This window comes from Gallinula chloropus (genome assembly GCF_964237585.1).
Source record: "Gallinula chloropus genome assembly, chromosome: 17".
In the NCBI taxonomy this organism is placed as follows: Eukaryota; Metazoa; Chordata; class Aves; order Gruiformes; family Rallidae; genus Gallinula; species Gallinula chloropus.
This window is the reverse complement of record NC_140102.1, coordinates 4,336,714-4,354,816: the sequence shown is the minus strand read 5'-3', so window position 1 is coordinate 4,354,816 and position 18,103 is coordinate 4,336,714. Positions and strand designations below refer to the sequence as shown.

The following is an 18,103-nucleotide window of genomic DNA, read 5'->3' as shown; positions in this document are numbered from 1 at the left end:
CCACGGGGACCTCAGTCGCCTGCCAGCACTTCAAGATAGCTTTAGGTGCCTCTACAGCCACCACGAGACGCTCCCACCCAAGTCCTCCTCCTTCCATACCTTTGCCCATAGGAAGAGCCTTGGGAAGGCTCTGCAAGGCAGGAGCAGCCCTACGCAGCACACAGTCACCCAGTCCCCATCAGCACACCGGCTGCCATCTCCGGAGAGAGAAACAGGCCCCGCTCGGCTCCCGAGCCACAGGCTGCATGGGCAACCCTGTGCTACTCCTGACATGCAGCCAGGTTTTCTGCATTCGCTCCATCCCCTTTTTCGAGCATGTTGGGTTTGTTGTTTGCTTTTTCAAAGCTACTGTGACCTTGGCATGGAGACGGACAAACATCAACTGCCAGAAAACAGCATGTTCCATAAAGCTACACAGAGCAAACCCACAGACCCGTCGCAGTCTGCAAGCAAGATCTCCATCTGTGGAGGGGACAGGAGCAGCATTTGGGGTGCTCAGAGAAAGCACTGCCCAGAAGCTGCAAGTGCAAACTGCTGCAGCTCCTTGCTCAACCCAAAGGATGTTTTCATGCACTCCTCCAGCTCTTACCTGGCTCTTCCCGCGCCGCCGGTAATTCCTTCTCACAAGGTTCTTGTAATTCTCGTTCTTCTTGGTCAGGTAGTAGTACAGGACACAGTCTGCCACCGTCTGCAATGACATGGACAAGTCAGTGACCAGAAGCTCCCATCCTCTTGAACTGTTGGGGCACGGACCTCCAGAAGCGAGCCCTGCCATGGCTGGCTGTCCTGCTGCTCCTGAAGGTCCACAGCCCGAACAGGCTGCCCCACACCCCTCTAGCAAAGCCCTTCAGAGGAGCCAAAAGATGGGGACAACACACACTGCAAAGGCTCAGCTCTCCCCAGGGACAGACTGGGGCTGTCCCACACCTGTGCCCACATGGAGATGGGGTGTAGAGCCGGGAGCACCCACGTTGGAAGCAAAGCAGGGGCTGACCCCAGATGACTGCGGCAACTACAGGCAGAAGGAGGAGAGCTGCCTGTCACCCTGTGTTGCGGCTGTGCGCGGCACAACCTGCCACGCGACTGTCAGCCGGTGTTACTTCCAGCCAGTGAGCGCGCTGGCTCCAGCGCACGCGGCTTTCTTACAGACAGATTGAGATCCCGGGGCCTGGGACCCCAACTCCAGCGGTCAGCTCCACGAGCACCAGACTGGACGGGATACAGCAGGAAAACAAGGAGCCATGGTGGGGACACATTCTGCTCCTTTCCTGCACTGGGTGGGCATCCAAACACGGGTGCTGAGCCGCACCGGGTCAGCGGTGGCACCAACAGAAATAACCCCACAGACCCATCGCGCCTGGGAACAGGATGGTGCCGCGTGCTCCCGGGGCTGCACGGGGGCTGCGCTCCTCCCTTCCCCACATAGGGACTGGAACCGTTTGCAAAAACAGATTGCAACTTTTAATGTGTTAATTGGATCCCTTTCTAATCTAGCCCTGATTATACACACAGGCACAAACACAAAAACTTACAGTCATCTGTTCCGAGGGCCAAGATCACTATTTTTTTTCTTATAATGCAATTTAAAAATCTATTAATTCATTACATTGAGCCATACTTTGCATCTCTCTCCAACAGGATAATGGATGTGTTCTGGATCATAATTACAGCCTGATTTACAAACGAGTACAAATAAAATTAGAAGACATTTTACAGCTTGGAACACAGGCTGGATTGTGAGCATCATCCAAGTCCCACCGCTTTCGGCTGTAACAAGTGGGAAAGGCTGAGCAGAGCCCAGGATCTTACAGTGACAACAGCAGCACGAGGTTGCTACTGGCCCTTGCTCACTTGCTGCTCTGGACAGGAGAGTCAAAGGTTTTATAAAGTCTTTCCCTGGCCTGAGCCATGCAGAATGAGAGAGTAATTTGGGTTGGAAGGGAGTCTGCAGGTCACTGTCCTGAGAGCAGAGGGGTTCCCCCAGAGTGAGCAGATACAGCACAGGTCCCATCTGAGATGGGTAGATGGATGCAACTAACTGCAAGGACCAGAGAAGTGGCAGCTCCCAAGTGTTTTGTGCTCAGGAGAGCACCTGGTCAGCCACTGTCCTTCCAGGACAGGTCTGTCTGGGACCTGCCTCAGCACCTGTCCCACAGAGGGTCCCCAGCCCCCTCAGAACAGGACCAGAGACTCGCTCTTCCTTCTGATCTCTTTTTCAAATCTCTCTTCCATCAGCCCAATAAGCAGTTAAAAGGAAAAGCCTGAGAAGCACAACCCCAAGATTTGGGAAAGGGCAGGTCCTCTCGTGAGCAAGCTACTCCAGAACACCAAGGGGAGGTGTGTGTGCAGACACAGACCCGCCCTCAAGATCCCACCCTGAGCAGAGAGTGGGACCCCTCCACTCCGTGCCGCACAGCCGGGTGCCCACACCCACCACGCGACAGCCTGCCTGGTGCAAAATGCCTCTGGGAGATGCTGGAAAGCAGCCCCCACTCCCACCCCACCCCCCCTCAAGCAGCTCACGGGGAGGGCTGCAACACCCACACGCCAGGCTGGATGCGATCACACATCTTGCGGCGCCCGAGCTCCCTGTCTCTCCGTGGCTGAGTCAGTTCCTGCTCTCTGCAGGGAGCCAGGACCATGCCCGGGGCTCTGAGCCACCATCGCCCACAGGTGCCCAGCACCCATCGGCTGCTCCAGCACCGAGGGGAGCCGTGTGATGGAGAAGAGCATGCCAGGCAGATTCCAGCCAGGCAGGGAGGCTTACCTTCCTGTCCAGAAAGGATGCAATCAGGCCAAAGTTCTTTGGATGCTGCATAAACCTGCAGGAGAAAGGAAGAAGGTTAGTGTGGGTGCTGGCTCTGACCACTCGCCACTGGAGTGCCACGCCCTCTGTGCCCAGAGCAGTGCCAGCACCCCCCCCAAAAGACTTAAAAATCTGAGAAAAACCATAATCTGTCTGTTACTTGGCCTCCCAGAAAGAGGAACTTTAAATTTAGCTGCACATCACCCTGTTCAATCACAGTCACTCAAGCCTGTACCAACGTCAGGATAGGCACAGAGGTCAATTGCATGTCTGGCTAAGAGTGGACATATCAGGCAGTGGGGGGGGCTACATGGGTGGTCTCTGTGGAAAGCTGCTGGAAGCTTCCCCCTATGTCCAGTAAAGTTAATGCCAACCAGTTCCAGCATGGGCCCGGTGCTGGCCAAGGTTGAGCACATCAGTGATGGTGGCAGCACTTCTGGGATAAGAGCATTAAGGAGGAGGAAAAAACCTGCAGGAAAGGAACTGCAGTCAGAGAGAGGAGTGAGAATACGTGAGAGAAACAACCCTGCAGACACCAAGGTCAGTGAAGAAGGAGAGGGAGGAGGTGCTCCAGGCAGTGCAGAAGAGATTTTGCCGTGGCCCAGGAAGACGACCATGGTGAGGAAGGTCGTCTCCCTGCAGAGTGATGGGGAGCAGAGATCTGCCTGCAGCCTGTGGAGGACCCCATGCCGGAGCAGGAGGATGCGCGAAGGAGGCTGTGACCCCACGGGGGACACATGCTGGGGCAGACTGTTCCTGAAGAACTTTATCCCACGGGACAGACCCACAGTGGAGCAGGGGCAAAGTGTGAGGAGTCCTCCCCTGAGGAGGAAGGAGCAGCAGAGACAATGTGGGATGGACTGACCCACCACAGCCAGGAATTGCCATTGGTGGGCAAGCACAAGTGCCGCAGCATGGCCAAGGGTGGTCCTGCCGCTGAGCAGGGCCCTGAGCCTGCCTGGTCTCTGCAGGGGAGGCTGCAAAGGATGGGGAGGGACCCCCGAGCCCCAGGAGGGAGCACAGGCCTGCCACGCTGCTGAAGACATCATTGGTGGCTCTGAGGGCCGCTGCCACCTGCCCAGCGAGCAGAGGAGCTATCGGCAGGCAGGGAAGCATCACAGCCAGGAGGAAGCTATCCCTGGGTGCAGATGTCTCCTCCAACACATTCCTTCACCAAGCAGGTGGGGAAGCACCAATTGGCATGAGGAGCTCCTGGTGCCCTACCAAAGCATGGGAAGCCAGACAAGTGGTGAGTCTGTGTCGGGGCTGGAGCGCAGCACAGCCCCGGTGGAGAGGCTGCCATCGGCATGGCTCTGCATCAGGGATGTGAGCGGCCAGGGCCAGACTGGCTCTGCTGGCTCCAGGAGCTCACAGCTCCATGCCCTGGGGTAATGGTCCAGAGGCAAGAGGAGGGCGAGCTGTGGTGCGGGTGTAACGTGGGTAGGACATGGTGAGGAGCTCGGTGTCTCCAGTCCTGCTGGCGGATCCCCTGGGGCGGCTGGCCAAACCCTCTCCTTCCACCCTTGCTGCCCAGCCCTGCTGCCAGGCTCAGGGTCAGGGCACCGAGCTGAGCATCTTCACCAGCAAACCAGTAACGAGAGCCAAATCAAATCAGACCTTTCCTCGTGGGTGTTTTAACACCTCCAATGAGTTTGGACCTGGAGCTTGTCGGCCATGCTGTACCTGGCTCTCCTCTCCCAGAGCTCCAGACATCAAGGCTGACCAGAAGGTCGCACCAGGTTTTCATGGTCTCAAGAAGGGGCCAGCTCTGGGTCACAATCAGGGATGACACAACTTTGGTTCACCTTAAATAAGCAGGCCAGAAGCTGCAGCATACCAGGCAGCTCAGCTACCTGCACATCTGGATGGGGGTGAGAGCTGGGGTAGGACTCCCTCACAGCCCTCCTTACAGCTGCTAAGCACCGGTCTCTTAAAATAAGCTTTGCAAGAGCCCTGAAATCCTGCTGTACTTATGCCTCAGGCTCTGCATCACCCACAGTGATGACACAGAAACCACCGTGCACGGCAGGATGCATGAGCTGGGTGTGGATTCTTCCAGCCCCATTAGCCAGGCACAGCCCCGCCATTAAAGACCAAGTAATTAGCCTTTGCGTCATTTGCGGGCAAGCCCTGCTGTTTGGAGTGTCATATTTTAAGGCTAATTAGCAATGAGGATTCTCCTCTACCAAAGCCTTGGAGCTGGTTTGCTTGTTTTGTTCTTTTTCAGTCCGTCTTGGCAATTAGTTATTTCAGCTGCAAACAGGAGTCGTTATGAGCAGGGACAGGAGAAGGGATTCCGGACACCGGAGAGGCTTCAGTGTGGCTGGCTGTGGGCCTGCTGGTAATCCATAGAGCTGCTGCAGCATCGTCTGTAGCCAGGCTAAAGGCAGAGCTGCTGCAAGGGACATGGTGGCTGTGGCACAGCACCATATCCCTGCGTCCCTAGAGTCCAGAGCAGCGAGCACTGGCAGAGCTCATTCTGCTGGAAGTCAAATGCCAGCTCTGTTTTTAGACACACGGAGCACACTGGGGCACCAGGGATGCTCCACGCCTCCATTCAACCACACCTGGGTAGCTACTGGGGTAGGGGATACTGGGAGGCCTGGATGTGAGCCTGAGCTGGGGCCCACAGCTCGTCTGACAGCACAGTGGTACCCAGAGGAGGGATAAACAATCCCCCAAGTGATCCCAGTTGATAAAGCAAAGCTGTTCCCAAGCACTGCTGGCAAACAGGAGGAAACACCAGAGTCTGCACCTGTCTGATGTGGGAATACATCCATGGAAACTGCACAGTGGCAAATCCTGCAGACAGCAGGATGGAGAGCTGAGGGACAGACACTGGCAGGAAGCTGCAGCCCAATGGGGTCTCCACAAGGAGGGGGGGGGGTTGGGGGGGATGTTGACAGCCCCGAGAGTCCCCCTGGATAGACAGTGCCCAAAGGACAGCGTGTAAATCCCAAACCCTAACAGCGTACGGAGCATCGGGTTCCACTGGTGCTGCCCTTAAACTGGCTGACACAGCAGGGGAAGCAGAAAGGCTTCTGTCCCTCGCCCTGTGACTCCCAGCAGCTGCCCACGCCTCCACAGGCAGGGACATGCACTGACCACACAGAGGCACGAGGTTTCTGTGCAGGCACGTCGCCCCGTGCACACGTCCAAGCCAACGCAGCGACCCGCAGCTGCATCCCTGGGGCGTGAGACAAGCCCTTGGGTTGAATTCCCCAAGGGAATTTGGCCTTAGGGTGCTGGGACCCCGGCCAAAGCATCGCAAGGGTCCCATCTACACAGAGGGAGGTGCGTGGGCTGCACTCACTTCTCCCGGAAGGTCTCCTTCTCCTGCTCGCTCCACATGTTCATCACCTGCCGGTCCTTGTAGACCTTCATGGGGTCATCCATGAGGCCGTTCATGTTGATGAATTTGATGCGCTGCTGGTCAGCATCGTAGAGCATGGGCGGGATGACAGCGAGCTGGCGCATCTGCTTCTCCAGGTTCTTTGGGGGAAAGCAGAGAGAACAGTTGGTCAGCACCACGGGCCCGCGGGGACCGCAGAGGACAGATGTTCGATAGGAAAGGACAGGCGGAGGAGCAGGAGAATTCCAAAGCAAGCACTAGACAGCTTTATTGCTGGAGTAATTGTAAATTAAACGCTGAAAGAGGCTATCTCTGTCAGCCAGGAAACAATTAATCTTTCGTTTTGAAATAAAAGGCTTTAAAATACCGTGTGGAAACGTCTGACTTAAGCAAAACAGCTCCTGACCATGATGAAAGCAGAGTCAGAGCAGTGGTGGCACAGCGAATGCAGCCCCCTGCCCAGCCATGGAACCCACAGCCATGTGGAGGTTCACCCCCTGCCCCAAACTGTGAGGGAGCAGCTCAGCTCTGCAAAGCTTTCTGGCAGGCAGAGGGACACACAGTGCTTCCATTCTACGGAAAACCAAGCGCAGTTCCAGAAGGTTTCAAATGTCACCCTAACGGGGCTGTTGTTCTTTTCCTTCCTCTTACTGCACCACGCTGGGACACAACCTGACGCCTTTACTCCATCCTATTCGAGCACAAAGTTCACCCAGTGCCCCGGCTGCATGCCAGGACAGGACAGACTGGGCACACTGGTTTCCATAAGTATTTGCAACAGAGCAGCCAAAGTGATGCCTCAGTTGTGCCGTCTCCTGCCTGAACGCTGGGACTGCCTTTGGCTGAGCTGCTGGTGGTCCCTGCACACAGCTCTGCCTGGCAGGGATGGAGCAATACTCTGCCCACCCTCTTTCATTTGCTAGCAGTGCTGTCACTGGGAGTCCTCCCTGTCACCTGGGATGGCACTGGTCAGACACCAATTCCAACCCATGACCCCAACAGGCCAGGTCTCAAGTGCTGTTAGTTTAATTTACAGCTAGAGGCTGGTTCCTGGGAGAGCAGGAAGGTCCCGTCCTTCCAGCACGCTGCCTGCCCAAGCACCACCCCACTTCCCTGGTAAGACCCAATCCCCCTCTTGTGAAACACAGCTCTCTGTGCAGACATGGATGGTTCAACTCGCTTCATTGCCTTCCTCATCCTCACTATGATGCCTCCTGTTTAGCAACCCGGCAATGCCATCTTGTCATGGGGGAGTAAGGGACAGCTTACAGCCAGAGCATCGACCCCAACAGCCATGGACCACCCCATCCAAAGGAGAAGCCCCCTGTGCAGGCAGGAGCACTGCCTACAGCCAAGAGCACAGGGCTTCTCCCTTCTCCTGGCAGGGTCTCAGGCTGCCGAGGGCTGCAGAAACACCCACCAGCCCTCGCTCCTCTCTCCAGCAGTGTGCTGGGGCGGAGAGCTGGCCCTGACACCAGTGATGCTCACCAGCTCTCACCTCTCTGCTCCTGCCAACCCCGCTGAAGGGCTAAGCAGCTCTTAACCTCTCCTCCAAGACAGACACAGCAGTGCTCAGGGCTCAGCAGAAGGCAACCAGGGTGGAGTTCAGCAGCACGATGTGCTGGAGGTTAGAGGTAACCCCCTAACGCTCCCCTTGGCCATGACCTCCACAGGGCTGGGAAATGTCCCTCTCTGCTTTCAAGATCTGCAACTTTGGGGTTGTCACCTTAACCAGCCACCAGCAAACTGCCTGGGACCCAGGGCAAGGAGCAAAGCATGGCATGCAGACAGCAAACATCTCAGCTATCACTGGGCAAGGGCTGCTCTCCCCTCCCAAACGTGATCCATTCACTGCGGCTCGTCCCCGTGCCAAGAGAGTGGAACCCTTGTGAAACCAGATCCAAACGAAGCCAAGGTCACGGGGATGTTTCAAGATGAATGGAGCACTCCCAGAAGATGTGGGCCAACTGGCTCACATACAAACCATTCATTCCATAGGATTCCCCCGTGTCAAGCTGCACAGCCCGTTCAAAATGAAACGGAAAAACCCCTTTGCCTGGCAGCCAGAGCTCTCACTCCCTTCCCTTCCCTCCCCACCTTCACTCCCAGTCTGAACCCCCAGCCAGGAGGTGCTGGTGGGCTGCTCCCCAGGATGAGCAGCAAGCCAAGGTCCCTAACAGGCAATCAAACACCAATAAACCCCACGCACCAGCCAGCACCTCCCAGGGTGCTGCTCTCCATGTTTTGCTCCCAAAGAACCACTGCACAGCTCCATCAGGCAGATGGAACGATGCTGCTGGGTAGGAAATGAGCACCTCACGTTGCATCCTGTCCATCATGGCAACCTCCCCAACCTCAGTGTGGCCTGGTTAGTGGGACTGTGTGTCAGAAGTCACCCTACCCTCCTGGCTTCCTTGGAAAAGAGCGGAGTAAGGGGTGAAAAGGAGGAGGAAGGAACCCCCGGTCTCACCTCTTGTTCTGAGAGCCCGTCGATGATTTCCGACACCTCGTGCTCGCTGCGCGCAGCTGACATGGAGAGCCCACCGCTGCCCCTCTGTCCTACCCTGCTGGGAAAGGGCAGCAAAACACTCAAGAGACTGGTGCTCCTCTTCGTGAACCACATTCATGACAATCACTGGCCCTGTTGATCTCCCTGATGGCCACATCCCAACACCCCACCCAGGCCATCCCACCCCACACCGCAGGAACGGTGCCCGCTGCAACACCGTGGGCTCTGACAGCACCTGCTCATGCCCAGAGAGCACTGTCCCCTGTGTCACCCAGGTTGAGAGCCTCAACCAACCCTCCTTACCTGCACCAACAGCCACCTCCTGGATCACTACACCAGAAGGATATTTCATACCCAACCATTATTTTCTGGGGTTCATCACACAGCATAAAGCTGTCAGCACCAAGCTGTCAGCGCCGTGTCACTGCAGCTGGTTTGCAAATGTTCCAGGAACTTCTAAATCAAAACCAGCCATTGACACTCCCCCCTCCCCCACCCCAATAGCACCCAATGCAACAGCCATGCACCCCAAGGAATTAAAACTTTTCTAATTAAGCACGTAAAAGCTTAAAAAGGTTTCTCAGTGCCATTTCTCCCCTTCTTTTTAAGGGAAAATCAAGCCAGTGATTAGGTTTGGACCCATGCAGCTGTCTGAGGGGCACAAGGATAGATTGCTGGCCAAGAGTTTGGGTTCTGCACACATCAGGTGCCCCTGGGCAAGATCCCGGGGCTGAAATGGGAAGGAGGGGGAGTTTTCAACAAGGGTGGAGGTTGTGAAATTCATGTCTCCTCCTGGCAGAAAACAGTATGACCTCAATTGTGCTTCCAGTGAGGAGGAGAAAATAGTCAGGGGATGGGATGGACAGAGGAGATCCCCTTTGGTGAGACACTGTGCTCCTTCCTACTGTCTGTGGTCATTCTCATAACCTCTTCAGACCCTTCTTCTCCCAGCCCACGCTCCAATCAAAGCATGTGCATGTATCAAATCATCAACATGACCAAATCCACCTGCAAGTCTTGTACATCTTCATTTAAGCCCACTGGTAAGGCAGTAATTACCACCGTTCCAGGCAGGCACCTGCACAAGGGAGCTGCCCCTTGCTCTGATGCGGCCAGCAAGGAGACCAGTAGCACAGGAGAGATGGGACAACCACGCTCCCGGCGACTCCCCTTCTCCTCCTGGCTCTGGGCTGAGCCACCTTGGATCAAAAGCAGCAAAGCTGCCTGTCTGCTGGCTCCTACCTTCAACCAGAAGGGGAGAAAAGGGACCGACAGCCACACCAACCCGCTCCTCCCACAACCAAATCCCACCCCCATCCCCAAAGAAAAAAGAAAGGCTGTCTGATACCAGCTCAGCCCCTTCCTACCGCTTCTCCTCTAACCTCTGCATGCGCTCTTGCAGTTCCCGCTGCTTCCGAATCTCCGGGAATTGCTTCTCATAGTATTCCCGCACTTTGCTCTCCTTGGCACGGCGCCGGGGGTTATTTTCAATGCGCTCCACTTTTTTTTCCCAGGCCTCCATCAGCTGGTCATAGCGCTGGCAAAACTTCTGTTCCTGAAAAGGCAGCAGGGAGAGGAGCAACTCAGGAGATGTGCCTGGGAAGGGCAGCTTCTCCAGGCCTGTCCCTCGATGGCTGCTCGGGATGAGCATGAGTCATGTTGCTTAAAGAAATAGGGTTTATTAGGATATGGACATGCTCCAGGGTCTGGGACCAACCCAAGGGTGAATTCTCAACACAGGCCATCAGGTACCCTCAGGCTTTTCCCTTCTCGCCCAGTGTGGCTCTGCCCACCCACCACACCTTCTGCCTGAGCATCCTCCAGAGCCTCAGGTGCTTGATTCAGCAGCCAAAGTCCCAGCGCTGGGGAGGGAGCCTCAGCTCCCACACGTCACCTGCCTGAGGCCACTGAGCAAGGAGGGGCTGAAATGTGGCCTTGGGAGGGGACACAGAGAGGCAGAAGAGGGGACATGGGAGGGCAGAAGAGCAGGTCCCCGCCGCGTGAGCAGGGCACGCAGAGCCAAGGTGCCGGCAGCCAGATAACCCTTCCCACCCACACGCACCGCCCCTGGTGCTCATGGCTCCGTGCCGGCAATGCTGGTGGGACTGGGCCCACAGGGCAGCTCCACACATGGAGCCTGGCCCCCCAGAACCCAGCCCCTCTCCAAGACTGAACAGCGCAGTGGGCTGGCCATGCCATGGTGTCCCCAGCTCCTCCACTGTCCTCGAAAACCAAAGCATTTTTCCAGCTGCTGCTCCTCATCTGTGACCCAGGAGCAAGCTGAGCACATCCCCACCACCAGCAAACCTACACTGTACCAAAACGTGGCGTGCCAAGGGGATCCATGCCACGGCCCCCAGGTATGTCACCTCATGGGGCAAACACCCAGCCATGCACAAAGGTCCAGCACCACACTTCTCCCTGGTATTTATGGGACCAGCCCAGTAACCATAACACTAAAATATAATCTGCAACACAAACAGGCCCCCTCCACCCCCTCCAAACAGCTCCTCCCTCCTCTGGCCACTGTCTTGCTGGAGGAGAATGTCCACAGGCCGGGGAGGTCCACATGGAGAAGATACCCGGTGATGGTCTCCGACGGCTGCAGGGGTGATGGGTGACAGCACCCAGCCTCACGTGAAAGCAGCTGGGAGACCAGAGGGGGTTTTAAGGTTTCGTTCTGAGTGAAACAAACGCCTTCTAGGCCCCAAATCAGGAAGTGAAAGCAGATGTTGCTCTGCAAAATAATCAATGGCAAACCCCGGGTCACCTCCCGGCCCCACGGCGCTTTCCAGAAGGGGCAGCTCAGCCCTGGGATGCTCAGCGCCGCGCTCGGCACCGCAGCAGAGATGGGGAACCCAGATTTCAAAGAAATAAACTCATCTCATGCCATCGCTGCCCCCTGACCCGAGGAGAGGGAACTCCAAAGCTGCAGGATTCCCCAGATGTGTTCTGCTCTCATCTTGGCCACCAAAGAAAAAATAATGAGGAGAGGAAAAGAAAAAATCCCAGAGGGATGGATGGAAATGCCTCGAGGTCAGGAGGCAGCTGGGTTACCCCAAGCCAAGTGGGTTGGTTGTGCTGTCGACCACAAGCACTGGAAGCTCCATGGCTGGTGCCAGGGACCCACAGCAACCCACAGCCAGCATCATACCCATCCTGGCACATGGGTCTGGAACAGCCATCCCAGACCTGGCATTAACCCCAGCGCAGCAACACGTTCTGTGATCCCCGTGGCCTTTTGGAGGCACCTCAGGAATAACGTGGGGTGAACAAAGCACCTCAAACCCCAAAGCTGATGCAGACTGACACTCGCCTCTGCAAATCAGTTAATTCCCATTTGCACACCCAGAGCCAGAGGCTTTCCTGTCCCACATGGGTGTGCAAGAGATGTTTAGGTTTTGGCAGGAGCTAAAGGAAACAGCCACAAGATGAAAGCGAGGAAGGAGATCAAAAATAAAAATGCCATAAAAGCCAGCAAGGGGCATCTCATGCTGCAGGGAAGGAGCTATAGGTAATGCCAACAAACTGCCACAGCTCAGAGAAATCACAGCTCCTGCGTTTTCGCCCTTCCTGAAGTGATGCTATCGGCCCCCTGAAAATAAGAGCTCTCATCCCACCACTGGATCCACAACATCCTCCTGCTATCAGAGCACTGCATTTGGGAAAATGCTAAAAATATAAACAGAAAGTTTATCAAGCCTCAGGACTGGGAAGCAGCTGGTAGCCGGTGCCACATGCCAGCCCACGGCATGGCCAGGGGACAGCCCGGTGTCAGGGCTTGGTCTGGTGGGAAGCTGGAGGCTGTGAAAGGTCTTTCATTCCCCTTGGGAATGAGCCAGCGCTGGGTCCCACATCACCATCGCCCCGGCAGAGCTGCCTGGCACAGCCACTGGGCTACTTCACAGCCAGCAGCACAGCTGCTGTTGTTCTTTTTCACCCAGTCTTGGGGACAACTGGATGGAAGCTTTATCCAGAATTCCTCTCTGACACAACCAGGATCTGCAGGTGGGAAAAGCAACGTCAACGTGACACTGCTGATGCCTGCAGCAGCTCACACCCTGGCAGCGGGGCGACAGTCACTGTCCACACAACTCCTCAGCCCTCCAGAGCACAGCTTCGCTACAGAGCGAGTGAGCCCTCCTGACTTGCATCTGGAAAGCCTCTTCCCACCACGGAGCAGAGAGATCCTTCCTGTCACGTGAGCTTCCAACCCCACTGCAGCCGGTCTGGTCTGCAGCATCCTTGTCTGGTGCTTTTTGGTCTGGCTGTGCTACGTGTTCCCTGCAACTCTTTGCTATCTGTCACACCCCAAGATTACAGGCACCTTACAGCTCTGCGCGCTCCCCGAATCTTCACAGCTCCATCACCAGGAGAAGCTCCCGGTCAGGCATCTCAGGATCAGAAGCATCTATTCCTTCTTCAAGCATCCTCTGAGCAGCCTTAAGCAAGCGTGTTCATTCCTGAGTAACCATCTGTGCCGGCTTTTAGCATCGGTGCTTCCTCTGCTCCCCTTCCCGCCTGGGCTCACCAGCCCATCAGCCTCTCAATCACACAAGTAAGTGATGCTGAGCCAAATCGGACTTGACATGCGTATCTAAAAATGGATGAATAGTAACGCCGCCGTAGCAGCTGAAGGCAGTTGGGAGGCTGTGCCAAGCCCGAGCCCTCCCGCAGCCCACGCTCTCACAGCTCCAGGGAACGGAGCAGCTCTTCGCAGGGGAGGGGAAGAGCGAAGGTGACAGGAGGAACCAGCCCAATTCCTATGCAAGCCCCACGGTTTTGTTTCCGTTGCTGATGGAGATAAACCTCTTACAGCCAAACCAGCTCCCTTTACCCTTCTCTCTCTCTTTTAACATCACCCCTCTGATGGAAATTTAATGTCTTCTGCTGTGCCAACTTCAGTGGAGGCAGCAGAAAGCTCTGCAGATCCTCTGGTGAGGCTCTCGGGGCCGGACCCCTCAGGGACCAAGCTCTAAACCTTGCTCCAGCCAGCCCTGAGAAGCAACAATACCCCAGAAAGTAAAAGAGCCAGAAAGAAATGCTGGCAACGTAGATGAGCTTTGCTAAAAATAGGGTCTGCTACAAAATAGGCAGAAAAATAGCTAAGCATACCCATTCTGCAAACAGAATCAGCAAACGCAGCCACTCTGCAAATTCAGCAACCGTATGGTGCCTGTTTTGTAGAATAGGCAAAACGCTTCCCTAAACTGAAAAATCCCCTCTCAAGGACATGGAATAAACTGGCTGGCAGAAACACACCTATTTTGCATGACAGGCAACTTCACCACAAGCTGTAATTTAGGAACTGTGCTCTTGCCAACTAACCCAACCTTTCCCCTCCTCACTGCTCCCGACAAAGCAGAGAGCTGGAGATTCGGTGCCGTAACCGGGCGTTTCCACCAAAAAGCAGCTCCTGGGCACTTCCCTTCTGGTTTCAATAAAAACATGTGATCCTTTGCAATCCTTTTTTTTTTTTGAGGAAGGGAATATTGATCCACTCCCCACAACTGCAGAAGTCCTCGGCTGCAGAGGGAGAGGCACCCTGAGCCGTGGCAGGGTGAAGGCGTTAAGTCCTGCAGCTCCTTGCTAGAACCCCTGAAGAAGTTTTATTGTGGAAAAGACTAAAACAGGGATATGGAAACAAAGGGGAGACACAACCACCCCTCTGGGTGCAAGTTCTATGGCTTTTTGTGCTAAAAAATGGGGAAGGGGAAATCAAAGCATGGGCAAGAAAAGGGCCAGGACTTTATTCACCATCATTAAGAAAATAATTTGATCACTGGCTCAGAAGTGTCCATATCAAAAGCTACTTTCCAATGCAGAGCCTTCAAGCCACTTCCCGGGCTCATTATTTTGAATTTTCCCAACAACTCCTCCCAGCTGGAGCATTTCTGTCCAAAACCAACTCCAAAGACCCTGAGAAAACCCTCACCATTGGGAACTGACACCTGTGAGCCCGCCCCAGAGCGGAGACACCAAGTTGGGAACTGGCATTTAAAACTTCCATGTAAAACACAAAGCCACGTGTCATGAACTGAATCACCCTTCACAGAAAGACACTGCAAAATCCACCTTCCCAGTGGGGGCCAGTGGTTGCTTCTGCCATTTCCCCTTCTGTGCTGGTTTCGGCTCCCAGATCCCACTGGCAACTACCGCAGGCAACCGTCAGCACCGAAAACATGCAACTTCTGTAAATCCCACCTGAACTTTCTCTATTGACTTGGGACTTGCACAAATACCTTTGAAGTCTCATAATAAACCCCACCTTCCCCACAAACCCTCTCCTTGAAGGACACCAGGACTACCCCACAGGCAAAGAAATGAACTGGGCAGGGCTTGACTTTTGTTTGAAACCACAAATTCCTAGAGCATCACTCTGTGGTCAGCTGGAAAGTCAGATGAGTCTTCAACCCATTTATCAGAAGCACAGTCAGCTTGTTTCACACCTCTCTTAGGGTTCATTTACTCCTAAAATAGACCTTTCTGCTGCCAACGGGCTCTCCGAGATCAACCAAGGGCTCTGTTGTGATTAAGCCAAGCCTGTGTGTTTGCTCTTCAGGGGGTACTTGTGGAGGGAGACGCTGCCTGCAGCAGGACTGGGGACCTCTCCTTTACACCCAAGTGGTTTGAAGATCAAGAGATGCCACAGCAATGCAACAAGTAAAGCACAGCACGGAGCACGGGCACTTCTCCACTGGCCGACATCCTTTCCTTGCTCACGTAATAAATGACGCTGCTTTATACATCTAAAACAAGGCAAAGGGGAGTCACTTACCCACTGTTTGCGCGCATGATTTCTCCTCTTGAAGTACAAAATTAACTTTTTCCGCATTGCCTGGTTTCTGTAAAGGGGAAAACAGATGAGATCCAATTAACGAGGCGGCTCAGATCCAAAGCCTGGCTCTCCCCGCTCCCCAAGGAGCTCGCGGCGCAATTTCCACCTTAACTCAGGATTGCATCAAGCTCAGAGCAGCAAACGTGATTATCTGGGGAGCTGGCGCCAGCTTTAGCCAAAGACCCACAAACCCTCTGAGAGAAGGAACAGCACCCACATCTGTTGGTAAAACCAGGACTAAGGTTGAGAACTAAATTCACAACCCCCCAAATCTGCCAGCATTTGCCATGTGCTCAGCGCTGAACGCAGGCAGATGTTCAGCTCCCTATCTATCCACGGGCCAGGCTGTTGCTTGATTATTTTTATGTTTCAATCTGCATAAAACCTAATGGGGTTCCAAGATTCCAAGAGTTGGGGGGCTCAGGCCAAGCTCTACGCCCCCTGCATGGAGAAAAGGCCACCCGAAGCCACCCTGGTCCCCAAGGCCAGCAGAGAGGAAGATGTCAGCACACACACACACACACACACACACACTCCCAAGGGATTGCTCACCCCCTGGGCTTCGAGACGCTGATAAAAGGGCAGGATTGCAGCAGGGCTTGCAGCACATATCTCCTAACCTCTTGCTTTCTTGGAGCCATGCCTAACAAAGCTGCAAACAAACCCTCCAGAAACGTTCAGCCACTTGCAGAATTGGGACCTCAGGAGAGAAACCAGCCCCTGCAACCACAACCAACCCAGTGCCTGCCCTGACATCCTCCTGGTTTCTTCTTCTTTCTACTTTCCAAAGACAGCATGAAATAACGGCTCCAAGAGAAGCAGCACCAAGGCAGAAAGGGGTTGGAAAGGATGCATGAGCTCCCAGGACTGGCTGCTGCTCCTAACATTCACAGCAGTAAGATCTCTAGGTAGAAGGTAGAGACCAGGGGCAAAGGAGTTTCCTTAAGTCTTTTATCCCAATTAAAGGCAGAGCTGCAGCGTGTAATTACTGATCGGGAGCTTAACAGCCTCACTGAGGCATTTCTGTAGGATTTAGTGGAATGAAAAGACACCCTCACTCCTTCCTCATTCCCTTCCCTACCTGACCAGTGGGGTGGGGAGAAACACCCTCTTTCCCCCATAAATCCCTAAACCTTAGCACCAGCAGAAGAGACCGTTCAGGAAGGGGCAGAGGGTGCTGGCTGAATTTAGAGAACATCACAGAAAATATCAAAACCTTTCACATTTCAAGCTCTCTTCTTGCAGCACCACTAAACCACACACTGGCACATACTGGGAAGGACAATGATCCTGCAAGGAAACGCTGCACAGCAGTCTGGGATCTGCTCTACAGGGGTCCCAGATCTGCTGTGCGAGTTATCAAGGCAACAGGAGAGTAAATGAAGAAAATGAGCAGCTCTTACGCAGCTGATGGGTTGCCTTGAGTTTTGCATCACAGCTGACCTTGAAAGTGCTAATCCAGGCAAAGCCTTAATGGCTCTGCAGCTGCAAAAATCAGGAATGCCTTGAAAGGCGGTGTGTGTTTACCATCGGTGTGTGTTTAGCATCACCAAGGCTGGAGTAATCAAAGAGCCAAAGGATTAACAACAACAACAAAACCCCTTCAATGCCCTAAATGTTTTTGGCACTTTTTTTTTCTCCCTGTGTAAGGTCAACCTTTCAGAGGTTAATACAATCCTGGTAAATATAAATAGGCTTCACAGTTTATCTTGCTCCCTGTGCCACTGTTACTTGGAAACCATTCGGAGAGAGGTTAATTCGGGCCACCGGCTCTGAAGCACACGCTGTGCTCCCTGGGCAAAGCCAAGAGCCAAGCACAACTCCTGCAGCACGGGCAGGAGGTAAGGGATGTCTGCTGGGAGTCTTGCACAGAAATAACCAGCCTGGAGTAGCACACGGGGAAGGTGGCTCCTTCATCATCATCCTCCTCTTCCTTGGTAACCTGAATCCTTGCGGCTCTGGATTTATAGGCTTAAAAGCATCAGGGATGGAGACCTGAACGTGGAGGCTCCATGGGTGAAGAAATCAGGCAGAAGAGGTTCCTTAGATAAAGCAACAGTGACTCTTGTGGACAGTTTTGAGTATTGCTGGCCTGGCACATCACGCACAGCACCGGATTGGGAAGGCACAGGAGTTCCCTGCCCAGCCCTCCGCGGTGTCCCCATGCTGATGCTAAGGGGCAGGCTGAGATAGCCCCAGCGAAACACAGAGCCCATCCAGCTCCTGCGAGCTGGTGTTCAGGGGCTGCCAGATGGCACATCCCATCCTTGAGGTCAATAATTCATGTAATCACTGCTGGAGCTCATCCACATTTCTGCCCTCCCCGCAGCCGTGGGCTCCACAGCTCCCTGATGCACACAGACCTTCCTTTCTGGTGGGGTCTCAGCTTCACGTAGCATCCCCCAGCACTGGCTGCAATGACACTGTCAGTACGCATTTCCCACTCTCCTACTTCAGCATAGCCCCAGTCTACCACTTCCCTCTGAAGGCAGCTCTTCTCCAAGGTCAGGACACCACATCCAGTTACCTTCTCTGTGCCAAAAGCTATTCCAGCCCTTTGGTCACCGGAGAAGCTTGTCCTGCACCTTCCCTGCTCCT

At 54.5% G+C, this 18,103-nt stretch overlaps 1 protein-coding gene across 1 annotated transcript in view; it reads right to left on the bottom strand.

Moving 5' to 3' along the window:
• NCOR2 (nuclear receptor corepressor 2) overlaps positions 1-18,103 on the bottom strand; it is a 245,299-nt gene that overhangs the window by 75,156 nt on the left and 152,040 nt on the right. Inside the window, exons 9-14 of the mRNA XM_084272224.1 lie at positions 15,446-15,512; positions 10,035-10,222; positions 8,629-8,725; positions 6,120-6,298; positions 2,768-2,822; positions 590-688 (exon numbers count right to left, since the gene is read on the bottom strand). Coding sequence (XP_084128350.1) covers positions 590-688; positions 2,768-2,822; positions 6,120-6,298; positions 8,629-8,725; positions 10,035-10,222; positions 15,446-15,512 — 685 coding nt within the window. The remainder of the gene's footprint in view (positions 1-589; positions 689-2,767; positions 2,823-6,119; positions 6,299-8,628; positions 8,726-10,034; positions 10,223-15,445; positions 15,513-18,103) is intronic.